General features: G+C 38.2%; 1 protein-coding gene across 1 annotated transcript; it reads left to right on the top strand.

Moving 5' to 3' along the window:
* The first annotated feature begins 100 nt into the window (after positions 1-100).
* Positions 101-12873, top strand: CRELD2 (CRELD disulfide isomerase 2). The gene is made up of 10 exons (XM_014868935.2): positions 101-399; positions 1296-1378; positions 2270-2380; positions 4590-4681; positions 5691-5867; positions 7087-7185; positions 8804-8881; positions 9673-9768; positions 10598-10738; positions 12300-12873. Exons 1-10 carry the CDS (start codon positions 229-231, stop codon positions 12356-12358), a joined length of 1107 nt encoding a protein of 368 aa, XP_014724421.2. The 5' UTR covers positions 101-228; the 3' UTR covers positions 12359-12873.
* Positions 12874-13327: the final 454 nt, after the last annotated feature.

Raw genomic sequence — 13327 nt, 5'->3', positions numbered from 1 at the left:
CCATTGGTCCGGAGCGTGGCGGGCGCTGATTGGACCACGTCCCTTCGCACCGCCACCTCGGCCAACGAGCGCCCGCGGCTCGTACGCGGGTGGGGCTGACGCGGAAATCTGAATGGAGCTCGCGGGCCGGCGGGGCCGGGGCGGGGCGAGCGCGGCCGCCGCCGCCGCTGCTGAGGGGGCTCGGCTGGGACGGCCCCGCTCCGCGTCCAGGGGTCCCGCGACCTCGCCATGGGGCCCGGCCCCTCTCCTCGACCGGGTCCTGTGCCACGACCGTTTCGCGTAGCTTTGGCCGTGCTGCTCTGTGCCGCCCTGTTGCTGCCGCCGCCTGTCCGCGGCGCCGGTGAGCGGCGGCGCCTGGCGTGCTCCACCTGCCGGGGCATCGTGGACAGGTTCAACCAGGTGGGCCGCGGCGTGCGGGCGGACGGCCCCGCGGTGGGGCGGGGGTTCGCGGGGGCTCCCGGCGGGGCCGAGCAGCGGCGTAGGTCTGGCGGGCCGAGAGGCCGCGCTACGGGAGCTCCTCTGCCGGAGCCGCGTTGGAGGCGGTGCCCGGCCCTGTGATGGGGCAGCGGCGGGTCCCGCTCCGGCAGCAGTCGCAGTGCTGAGGCAGGCGGATGCCGGAGCTCCTCCATCTCTGCTGCCAAAGGTGTTTTCTTGCCCTTTGTGCAAAAAGGCTGGCTCCGTTGGAGTGTGTCTGGTTCCATGGGAAGTGCTGATGAAAGGCTCCGTCCCCGAACATTCGCTGTCTGTTGCCACTCGCAGCAGCCATACGTGTGGCACGGTAAATTCTGCGCTGCCTGCGTGGGGCTGCTGCGCCTGGTGCCCGGAGCTTTGTGTTCTCCATACGCCAATCGGCTGCTGCGGCTCGCCAGGTCACTCGAACTGCAGGGTTTTCTGCGAGCTGTTGTTTGGTGGCATTGGCTGTGTTTGGAGACAGCTGTGCTGATCGCCCTGTTGTACGGTTGTGTGCTTAACTTACAACGTGATGCAGACCAGGCTGTTATGTAAACTGAATGAAGTAGAGGTTCTGTTCAAATGATAATAAATAATAAACTTCCTGTAACGTGGCCTTGTTAATGCATTAGGAAAATTAAATCATGCTATGCTGTAACATACACTTTCTCACTTTTCATGTTGTTAGTAGCTGCTGTTTTCACTCAGGAATTTGATCAGCGGCTTGAGAGCTCTACTGTAGTTTATGCATGGCACTTTTTGCAATTTTTATGTAAACATTTGTTATTGTCCTTAATTTTTGTTAGAAACAAACCCTATGTAATTTCTGGTACTTTTTATTTTAGGGTTTAGCAGATACAGCTAAAAAAAACTTTGGTGGTGGAAACACTGCTTGGGAAGAGAAGACGCTGTCAAAGTATGAGTCCAGGTGAGCTGTCTCAGTACTTCTCATTCAGCTGAATTTGTATTCACTGTTTGTAACTTCACTATACCAGAGCTTGTTTGGAACTTAAATATTGAAGCTAGCAGCTAAGGTTTCTCTTGTCCAAACCTCAAATTCTTAATGACTATAACGTTGCATTATATTGTAATCTAAAGATTATAGTAAGGACTTGAAGGCTTTAGTATTGCCTTTATTAGTCTTGTTTCTGAAAGTAACAAAAGTTAATTATGTTATTAGTCATAGTAGGATTTTTTTCCTATTGACCCATTAAAGTCTTAAAATAATGAATCTAAATAATAGTCAATACTTTATTGCTAGTCATAAAAGGTACAGTGTGTGGTATCTCCTCCCTAGAATTGTCACTGTTTCAGTGCCAAAGAGAAAGCAGATTACTGTACGCATATCTGGTTAACCATGGAGAGGAGTAACCTGGTACCTTTCTCCTGCATTTCAAATTCATTTTTTGTCTTGGAGCACTGAGATGTTACTGTGAGATTCACAGACTTGTATAAAATAAAAATACATTAAATTTGTTGTTGAACATAAGAGAAAAGTACTGCACTCCAATTTTCTTGGAAGCTAAAAATCTATCAAACCTACAATCTGCAAATATAGTAAATGCAAGCAAGTCACAAGGTTCTTGTGGTCTTTATTTTGGTTTTGGCGTGTTGGTTTTTTTTTTGTTTTGTTTTGTTTTTTTTGTTTACTGAAATAATGTTTATTGATTCTTTACTCTGATATTTGGTATATTTTGAAACTAATTCAGGGTACCCCATAAATGATGAAATAATCTTACTGGAGTCTGGTTGCTCTGTCAGGTCTTGAGTTGTATTGAATGTTTAAATTAAATTTACGGTTTTCCTTCTTTGCTTGTAGTGAAATTCGTCTTGTAGAGATCATAGAGAATCTGTGTGACAGTAGTAACTTCGAATGTAACAACATGGTAGAAGAGCATGAAGAACTTATAGAGAAATGGTGGTTCAAATTGTAAGTATAATTTTCTTGATGGAGATCTTTATGTCATTAAACTATCTAAGAGGATGAACTAATAATGTTAAATCTTGTGCCTGAACAATAGCAGTATGTGTAATTCTTCATTGCCTTTCAAGAGAGTAGCCATTGGGCAACAGCTGGTTTCAGGCTAACTTTTAGTATCGTGTGCTGCTGTACCATGTTCTTTCTGATTTCCAGTTGCAGCAGTGTTGCACCAAAGCATTTACACTTACTTCTTGTACACTGTCTATTTACTTGCCAGTGGGGTGTCAATTGGAAAATTTTGAAATTTAGTCCCTTGTTTGTTTTCCTTTGTCACAAAACTGCAAGGGTCTCTTTGATTCTTGTGGGTTTTTTGGTTGATTGCTTTTTTTTCCTGAAACTACGTTTTGTTCTGCTGGCAATCAAAGGAATAGTTGGTGCTAATCAGTGTACAAGTTGGATCTCTTGAGAATGATAGAGTATCAGCTGACTTTTCTACCTGCATTTTAAGCTAAACTGAGATTTGTGTTACAGCTAAGCTTTTTGTATACTAGTCTTAGTCTGCATAGATGACAGTGTAACATTTAGATTTCTTAATGTTTTGGTTTTTTAGTTCCAAATCACATTTCTTCTAGGTTTTTTTCACTGATTTAGACTGTCAGCACTCCTAGTTAGTTAGAATTCAATAGGGTGAACTGTCATTATAATGTTTCATAACTGGATAAGGCTTTTTGATATTCCACTTCCTTCTAAATGACTGCTTTATCCTTTTACCTAACTATATAGGATTGCGTATATGTTAACACATCGTGAATGGAATAGAATAGCAGACCAGAAAATAGAATATTTCAGTTGGAAAGAACCGACAACAATCACTTAGTCCCACTGCCTGACTTCTTCAGGGCTGATCAAAAGTTAAAGCATGTTGTCATCGTCCAAACACCTCTAAAACACTGACAGGCTTGGGGCCTCCACCACCGCTCTAGGAAACCTGTCCCAGTGTTTGATCATCCTCTTGGTAAAGAAATGTTTCTTAATGTCCAGTCTAAACCTCTCCTGGTGCAGCTGTGAACCCTTCCCTTGTGTCCTGTCATTAAATACAACAGAGATCGGCACCTCCTTCTCCCCTTTCCCTCCTCAGGAAGCTGCAGAGGGCAATGAGGCCACCTCCACCTGCTTCTAGACAAGCACAGAGTCCTTAGGTGCTCCTCATAGGACATGCCTTCCAGAAAGGTAAACTATGCAACCCAGAGTCTTTAATTTGGCTAAAATTTGCAGAACTGGTCATTAAATTAGAAAACTTGACAAAGTAAACTTCTTAAAATAATAAAAACCATTCATAAAATACATTGGGTTTTGGAAAGCTTCTGTATTTAATAGACCTTTTGAGTGCACGCAATTGATTGTTTGCCTTCATTTCTTTAACCTGCAGTATCCAAATGTCATTTGGTTTCTGTGGCAGTTTCCAAAGACAGTCTCTTTGCCCATGAATACCTTAGGCGTTTTTTACAAATTGTTACATAAAGGGTGGTCGATCACTGGAACAGATTCCTCACAGCACCAAGCCTGTCAGAGTTCTGGAATCATCTGGAGGACATTCTTGCTCACTTAACTGACTAGTTTAGGGTAGGAAGTCCTGTGAGGTGCAGGGAGCTAGACTCAACGGTATGCTGGTGCTCACATAGCACATAACTAACTTCTTAATTTTAAAAATGTCTTCTAAATAATATTCAATCAATGCTAAAAAAGGGAGAAATTTTAACCCTATCGTCAAGTTGCCAATAATTTGAACAAATGTTAACATCTCTTCTGGGCTATCTTCTGTATACTTGAGATAAAGATACAGCAATTATCTATAAGAGAAAGACATAAATAAGACTGTCTAAACTCTAGGTAAACCTTCTCAATAAAGTAAGGTGTTTAAAAAAAGGGGTGTGTGCACATATGAAGATGAATTGATTTGTTTCTCTTATTTCACTTTTTTCTTAAATATATCTATAAAATTTGAGTAGAACTTGTTAATAGTATTTTATTTTAAAAGGTACGTTTTCAAGTTGGAAGACTTCTAGAAATTAATTCCTGAAATCTTCGGAAGAAATAGGTTTCTAATATGTCATATGCAATAGGTTTCTCTCCTGTGTTGTGCTGGTTCAGTTGTGTGAGTTGGCTTTTAAAGAATCTTTGTTCTTTTTGTTTGTAAATTAATGTCTTTCGTATACAGAAAGAAGAAGTATCCAGATCTGTTTAAGTGGTTTTGCATTGAAACAATAGAAGTTTGCTGTCCTACTGGAACTTACGGACCAGATTGCCTTGGTAATTTTTCTTCTGAAACATTCAGTAGCCGATACTGTTTTTTTGCCTGTTTGTTTCAGTCCATACTGTCATGGGCAAATACGTGATCTATTTTGTATGAGGCACAGGCTGCTGTGTAGTATGTACCTGCTCGCTGCCTCATAATTGAGTGGCTACCTTGTGAATATCCTGCCTGAATAAATATCTTCTGGGCATACAGTAATGTACAAAGCTGTCAAGGGTATGGAGATGTGTAGAAAAAATCCGTCTGATGCTCATATCCGCACCTGACCCATCCTTAAAGGCTCTCTGTAACATGAAGTCTGTTGTTTAGGTGACCTTGCACAATCTGTGTAAACAAGAATCCTTGACCAGTTTCAAGAGTAAAACAACCCAAATGCTGCCAGGGTTTAAATTAAGAAACTTGCAACTGAGGTTCAGTTAAAAAGGCCATGAGAAAAATTGGGTAAAAGCAGATGGGAGATGAAAGGTCTTTGCAAAAGTGATGAGAGATATTTTGGCCTCTGGAGCTGGTAAAATTTATAAATCTTTAAAACTGTACACATTGTTAAGAGATCGATTTTGGCCACTTAATATATTGGTAAAATTAGGTCCCCGTTCCCTATATTGATCTAAATGATAGCCAGTATATTTTTACAAATGTGATATGAGCCTTCTCAGAGATCAAGAAAAAATAAAGATACCAATTTTATCCAGGAAGCTATGAAAATAAATAAAAATTTGAGCCATGATCTTTACCCAAAATCAAATTGATACTTTCCTGGAGATTGTTTTTGAGTTTCCCTTATACTTGAATATATTATTGAGCATTGCCTTATTGCAAAACTTTTGGTTACTCTCAAGAGCGAAAAAGACTCTTGGAAATTACATTCTGCTTTTGTGTGACATTTTAAAATTAATTTTTATTTTATTTTCTGTGAAGGAGGAGGGACTTCAGGTGCTTGTGTCTGAGAGTAGAAAGTTATTTCCTTAAACATCTGATTTAAAAATATTTTTGATCCTTTTTTAGCTTGTCATGGTGGATCAGAACGACCTTGCCATGGAAATGGCCACTGTGACGGTGACGGTACCCGAGGTGGAGATGGCTCATGCAGCTGTAAGAAGGAGTACACAGGACAATTTTGCTTGGACTGTTCTAGTGGTTACTTCAGTTCCTTGAGAAATGAGACACATTCTGTTTGTACAGGTAATGATGTGCTTATATCTTTGTGTTACTGCTTCAGTTTTTGCAAGCAAAACTAGAAACAGTTGAAACTAACAAATGTAGAAACAAAACATACTTTGGCCACTCAGCTTTAAGCATAAAAGACATGTTAGTCAGTTTAGTGGAATTCTAAGGTTTTGCTAGGTCATCTTTCCACATTGCCCTTCATTTTTAATTTTTTTTCCTGCTTTAAGAAGCAGAATTCATAACAATCTTTGCTTCTTTGCTTCTCTGCCTAAAGTACTGTTAAAATCTTGAGCTGAAATTGCTACATACTAGACTGCTTTAAAAGCTAGGTTTTCTTCATGTCTCAGATAAGCTTAAATGGAATAAATGGGCATGGAAACAGTTCATCTGTACTGCAAACTACTTAGATTCCAGTTAGATATGCCTAAGTTTAATTTTGCAACAAAGTCAGGTCATAGGAATAAAATTTTGCATTGGTCAGATTTTCAATTGTTCTTAGACTCTTGATGAGGTTCTGCAACAGCTACATCCTGACCCTGGGGTCTAATAAGATTGTTTTTAAATTGCCTGTATTGGGTTGGGTTTTTTTGGTTTCTTTTTAATCTAGTTGTGTAGTAATTCTATATGATTTTAGATTACAATACATAATATACATATGTTACATAGAGTGTGTTATATATGCATGTTATATATATATGTCTACAATATGCATATATAGCTGCATATACATATTTCTAGTATATTTCCTTCTGAAGTTCTTCAGAGTTAAATCACTTCACGCATTGCTCTCATAGCTAGTTTTAAATATAAGTAGTGTGAGGATTCATTAGGTAGAGAATTGCAGAGTTTGATGTTTAAACTCATGTCCCAGCCTTGAGGGACTGAGCTAAGTTTGCCTTCCTGATCTCCTCTTTCCAGATACTTTAGAAATTGGACTTGCCACTTCTAGTCACTAGAATTTCATGGCAGTATTCTCAGTGGTGCAAATAACTAATTGCTAGATTTGGTTTCCCGGGGTGTTTTGGGATTTTGCAGTTGTTTTGGTCAGATAGCTGCATGTTTCGAAATTAAATCTTGACCTTATTGAAGTGCTGGCTTGTGAATGGGAGTTTCAAGCTACTAAAAAATGACTGCTTCCAGTGAATTCTAAATAAAGTTGTCTCTGAGAGTTTGTGTGCCTGAACTTGTCTTGGGATCTCTCAACAAAACTCAGATTGTAGTTTTCTTCTCTCAGCCTGTCATGCTGCCTGTAAGACTTGTACTGGTTCAAGTAACAAGGACTGTCAAGACTGTAAAGAAGGCTGGATTAAAAATGAAGGTGGAGCTTGTGTGGGTGAGTAATGCTTGGTAGACTTCAAGCTATTTTTGTACTGACAATGGCTAGTAAGATTAGATGACATCACTTCCTTTTTTATTGTAGTAGTAGTTCCTATTTTATTGTATATTTATTTATAGTTTTATTGTGTTTTATGGAAATGATCTGTCAGCTTAGATTTCTACAGTTTTAATAGTCTCTCTCTTCCTTACTTGTTTTGTGTTGCAGGAAAGCAGTATTTTTCACCACTGATTGCCTGGTGATGATAGTTATCTTTATCATACTGTTTACTGTATGTCTTTTTAGTTTAGTGGAATACATGGAGCAGCAAATAGGGGTGTTTCTTTTTAGATGAGTTTTCATGGTGCTTGTTTGAATGCTAAACAATGTCCTGCTCTTGACTTTAGATATTTTGTCAATTAGTAGAAGATTGGTATAAACTTAACTACATATTTTGTACAAATTGCACATTTACCTTCACATAATTTTGTCGTAAATGCTCAACCTTCATAAAATTCAAACACTTCACTAAAAGCCATGCATGCTAACTTCTCCTGTTGTTGGACAGAAATACTGGGAGACATCAAGCTCAGTGCTTCCACTAATCTCTTACCTGTTTTTATCTTAGCATTTAACTTGGTTTATGAGGAGATAAATGTGTAACATTTCAGTAAAAATGCGAACATTGAAAATACTCCCAATGCAGGAATGCAATAGGAGAGAGTAACACATTCTGTTTAAGTGCTTGAATGTGACCCTTTAAAGACCTCTAATATAATGCCTGGAAACAGTGTCTTAGAAATTATATAAACACTGCTTCCTTTACAAAGTGCTGGTGAGAACTGGGCTTGAATTATAGGTCTTGCAATACCTGCTTAGACAACTACTGAACACTCCCAGGGCATTATTAAGATGCTTTAGTACTGTTTTCTGTACAGCTAGGTTTTTTTCCAAATAATTATTGCCACTAATGGACTATAAATCAATTGAGTAATCAGTATGAATGATAGGTGCAGCAACACGATGAGAGTGACGGCAATGACAGGAAGAGAGAGATTGAAATACCCTTCTTTGTTTGAATTTTTTAATCTAACTTTCCTCAAAATCATAAGGTTTGCATGTTTTAACTCTGCAGTAGAATTGGTTTTCAGCTTCATCCTAATCATAATCTGGTTTGTTCCAATTTGCTTTGTGTAGAATACTAAGAGCTGCATGTATGTGCATTAGTATAAGTTTTTTAGTCATATGAAAAGTTATGTAACTTAGTAATGTAGGAATACAGGAGAAAATAGTGTTCCAGAACTATGGTCTGTCTGCTTGTTTGTTATAGTTGCATAAATGCATGACTTGAAAATGAAAAGGATAGCAGGTATCCTGGAAGTTTATTTAATTTGAGCTCTTGAGTTTCTGATACATCTTACTGTCATCGCAAAGCAAATGAGGATCAGTTTTGATTTTCTAATACAATCTTAAGCTGAACAAAACCCTGTATGTTGCCATCCTAGTTCTGTTGCATACTTGACCCCAAGCCCATCACAACAGCTATTCTCAATGCAGTCAGTTTATAGCATTCGACTCTTAATCTGGCTTTTTAATCATTACTACTTTAAGTAACTTGTCACTGTTTATCTTTCAGATATAGATGAATGTGCTGCTTCTCCTTGCAAAGATCACCAGTATTGTTTGAACACAGATGGATCTTTCTCATGCAAAGGTTTCTTTTCAATCTGCTGTTGTATTTTACTGTCTAGAATCCTAAACTAATGCTAGAAGTAATGCTTAGAAAATGCATGATAGGTATTTGGTACAGTGTGGTCTGATCCTCACTGGGCATGGGGAACATGAGGCTTTAGACCTATTGTATGAGCAAAACAAAGAAATTTCTGGTTATTTCTACTTGGCTTTTGTGAGACGCCTGCCCACCTCGAGTACTGCATCTAGCTCTGGGCCTCCTACGTAAGGAAGGCATGGACCTGCCTGAGCGGGTCCAGAGGATAGCTGTGAAGGTCTTAATTAAGTGGGTCACATCCCCTATGAGGACAGTCTGAGAGAGCTGGGATTGTCCATTCTGGACAGGAGAAGGCTTCAGGGCCTTTCAGTACCTAAAGAGGCCTACAGCTAAGGTGGAGAATGACTTTTTACAAGGGCATGCAGTGGACAAGACAAGGGAGAATGGCTTCAAGCTGAAATAGAGTAGACTTAGATTAGGTATTAGGAAGAAAATCTTTGCTATGGAGGTGTTGAGGCACCAGACCTGAGAAGTTATGAACTCCCTGTCCCTGGATGTGTTCAAAGACTGGTTGGGTGGGACTCTGAGCTACTTGGTCTAGTGAAAGGCATCCAACCTAGGGCACGGGGTTGGAACTAGATGATCTTTAGGGTCAACTTCCAGCCCAAGCCATTCTATGATTCCTTATGTGGGTAAGCTGCCTGACTTGAAGGGTGGTATTTTATTTTAAACCCCAGATGTAACATTTTTTTATACATAAAATATTTTATCTTTAGCATGTGATGCCAGCTGTGTTGGTTGCACAGGAGAAGGTTCTGAAAAATGTAAGACCTGTGCATCTGGATACGTGAAGGAAGATGAGAAGTGTACAGGTTGGTGGATTTAGCAGTACTTGGTAGAACTCTGGTTAATTCACTCTTGGTTTGCCATGATGAGGAGCTCATAAGTACATTCACATTTGTGTGCTTCAGCTTTCATGCCTGTCAGAATGAACCCAGTCGTTCTGGTATTAGCTGCAAGGACGTTCTCAATAACTTCCTTTATATTACTGAGCTAATATGCTTGACAAATCTCAAAGTGAGCCCTGGTACGAAGGAACAAGGTATTTTATAGTAGGTTCAGGAGACAGCTATATGAGTCTTTTGTCCCTTATTTACCACTTTATCAGATCTGTGTTTCTATTCATTTTGTAGCAGAAAGGCAGGCATTCTGATAATCCATCAATGTCCAAGTTCAAATCATATTCATTCTTAGTGAATTTTAACGTGAAATTAGACTTCCTCTGTGGGAAATAGCAGAACATATGCATAACCTGAAGTAGCTATTGACTGTGATAATGCAGTATTTCAAGCTCTGTTCCTTTTAGCTATATTTTGATGGCATAAATAGAAAATGACTGTGGGGAAAATGTTCAGTAGGTTAAGACAAATTGCCTAATTGTGACAAATATAACTTAATACATTTCTCCATACAGGGACTGCAAAACATTAAAAAGCACTACTGGGTGTTATCTGAGTAACTTTGAAACAGTTCAAATAATGAAGAATTAGATTATTTTAACAGAAGTTAAATCTGTTGCAGCAGAATTCTGCTACTCAGTGTTTTTCGTATTTGAATAGAATTTTGTTTATGACTGAGCGCAAATAAGGTTTATATCAAAATAACTGCAGTGGATTCTTTCTTCCCGTGTGCTATCTCTAGATATAAATGAATGTAACCTTCCTGAAAAGGTCTGCACGAAAGAGAATCAAGACTGTGTTAATACGTCAGGTAGTTACAAGTGTGTATGTTCCAAAGGGTTTGAAGATAAGGATGGAACCTGTGTTCAAACTGTAAAACCAGGCAAGTAGCTTTTCAGGGACAATTTAAAAAAAATTGTATCAACAATTTGGAATTTTATTTAAGTTTAAGGGTCTAGTTACTTGTAAACCCTTCTGTATTATTTCTCATCTTCGTACAGGCGTGGTCTGTATTAATAGTTTATAGTGTAGGCCACGCTTTGACATGTGGTTGTTTTTTGCTTAAAGATAGTTTTGTTTTTAAACATTCTGCTCTTGTGTTGCTACATTTTTGCTTAACTCAAAGTTGTGTTTTTAAGTCACTTAAGGGTTTGGCTTTGTTACATAAGATAAGCTAGCAAATTTCCACTGTCAAAAAATGAGTTTGTCCTCCTCTCTTCTTTCCTTTATCATTAATTATAGTTGACTTAAGGATTTATCTGATTGCATGCAAGCTTCAACTCATTGAAATCTCAGAAAATTGCAAATTAAAAAAATAATTAGGAATTCGTTTTGCTGGATAACAAAGCTGAATTTGTTTATTTTGTGATTATGTAAATGCCAAAGCTGGTGTTAAGGTGAAAATGGGGAAGACATCCACCTGTCAGTCATAGACAACTGTTTAGCTTCACTTAAATTATAGCTTCAGTCAAAAAATTCAGCTGTCATTTTTCTAGGATGTGTTGACTCGTATGGACAGAACTACATTCATTAAATGTTCCATTACTCCATCTAGGCCTCTTTTACAATTCCAGAGAGAAAGATGGAATTATTTTGCAGTTATAGCTATAGAAAAATAGATGAGAGACACCTAATTTCATACCTTTGTTCTCTTTACACTTCTTAGCTTGTTTGAGTGGTTTTTTTGTCCTCCCATTTCTATCCCCAAGACTGATTTTTCATCTTGTACTAATAAGTTGTAAAGATGGATATTGTATTACTTCTCAAGGCCACTTAGTTAATTCCTTTTACTCTCAGTGCTTACTGTTATTAGTCCTTTAGAATCAGTTATGTACTTCTCTCATACAGATTTGCAGGGTATCAGTTACTATCTTTGGTAATGTGGTCTGACATTTTGAGACTAAAAGTAAAATAAAAGGTTGACAAATTGGCTTAGGTTGTTTTTTTGGTTTTTTTTGTTTAGATAATGCTTTTTCTAATAGAATAAAATTGCTCTGGTTTTTTTTAAAGTTGTTTTAACATCTGAACTGAGCAGTTTGTACTATAAAAAACAATTCTGAGTAAGACATGCACAGTTTTTTCAAATACCAGAACTGCTACTGACAGGTTGTGTGGAAAGGAGGAAATTCACTGAATAGCTGAAAATGAAAGCCTAGAATAGAAGTGCCTGTGCTGATTTTTTTTTCCCTTCTACTAATAGTATAATACCAATTTATTTGAAAAATTTTGTTTGCATATAGTAAAAAAACAATACAAGCTTAGGTTAGGTGAATGGTGCAAGTAGGTGTTATATATGGCTTAATTGCTTCTCTGGTCATGATAAATATGTTAATTTGGGTTTCTCTTTAAAAAAATCCTAATTTCAAAAATCATAGTTATATAATTAATTATTTATGTATAATTGATAGTAGATTTGTATTCTAATTGTGATTTTAACTTCACAGGAGAGGAAGTAGAGAGTGAAACAGCTGAGCCTTCACATACTGAACATGTTGACTTATGATCTGCGTTCAGAACCAAAAGACATTCCTATCTAAAGTTTTAAATTATTGGACTAAGCCTCTGCTAGCTGACATACCGTGAAAGTGGTATGAAATACACAGGTTGCCATTAAGACTTTGTTTTTTCAATGGTGACAACCTGCTCTTTAAGCTGCATTTCTGTATTCTTAAATCCCACTTTTTATATAAATCTTCAAAAACAACACTCTAGATGGGTTACTATAAAATTTGAATGAACATAACACTGTACCCAGCAACTGTAAACAACTTGCAGGCTTCTTGTTCTAGTGCCTACTGAAAGATATTATCTTCTGGAACAATTTAGTTGCACTTCATAATTCAAGGAAAATTTGTTTCGAGGAAAATTTGTTTCTAATCATGAGAAATATTTCTGTAATTGAAATACAGCTTTTGGAAATTGTCAAAGGGAATCTCTCTGGGGGGGAGGGAAGCACTGTTCCCTTAAACAAAATAGAATGCCTAATATTGCATTCAATAAAAGTTTATTTTGTTGGAATGTGCCTTAAATTTTTTAAGATGGTAATACCTTGATGTGTTGTTATGCCTATTTTTCTTTTAAGTCAGTGAAAAAATCACAAAATCACAAAAGCAACCCAAACAACTCTCAAAGAACCAAAACCCCACAGCCTTGTACTGTATTTCAGTTCAGCACTGCATTCTAGCACTCAGCTGTATTGGAATACACATGAAATAAAAACCCCAACCCAACAACATCCCCTTTCTCACAATACACTTTCCTCTAAAGGAAGAATTACATCAACTTAACTTTTCAAAGGCAGGTAAACAGGTCTTTCTGATAGATACTTGCATCAACTATGTAAACTAGTTTAGAAAGTGGTGAAGAGTAGGTTTGGCAAACACATATCCACAATGGCTCATAATTATGTGAGTACTCTCTAGAACTCATGAATACAGGACTTTCACTACAGCCTCCAGCCTGTGTGTAATAT

The sequence above is a fragment of the Sturnus vulgaris genome, chromosome 5 (genome assembly GCF_052056855.1).
Source record: "Sturnus vulgaris isolate bStuVul1 chromosome 5, bStuVul1.hap1, whole genome shotgun sequence".
Classification (NCBI taxonomy): domain Eukaryota; kingdom Metazoa; phylum Chordata; class Aves; order Passeriformes; family Sturnidae; genus Sturnus; species Sturnus vulgaris.
This window is presented reverse-complemented; position numbering and strand designations above follow the sequence as displayed.

Coding starts and splice junctions, on each gene's coding strand:
- CRELD2 (XM_014868935.2), top strand. CDS start 229: ATGGGGCCCGGCCCCTCTCCTCGACCGGGTCCTGTGCCACGACCGTTT. Junction 4,682..5,690: donor TTACGGACCAGATTGCCTTG/GTAATTTTTCTT, acceptor ATCCTTTTTTAG/CTTGTCATGGTGGATCAGAA. Junction 7,186..8,803: donor TGAAGGTGGAGCTTGTGTGG/GTGAGTAATGCT, acceptor TTTATCTTTCAG/ATATAGATGAATGTGCTGCT.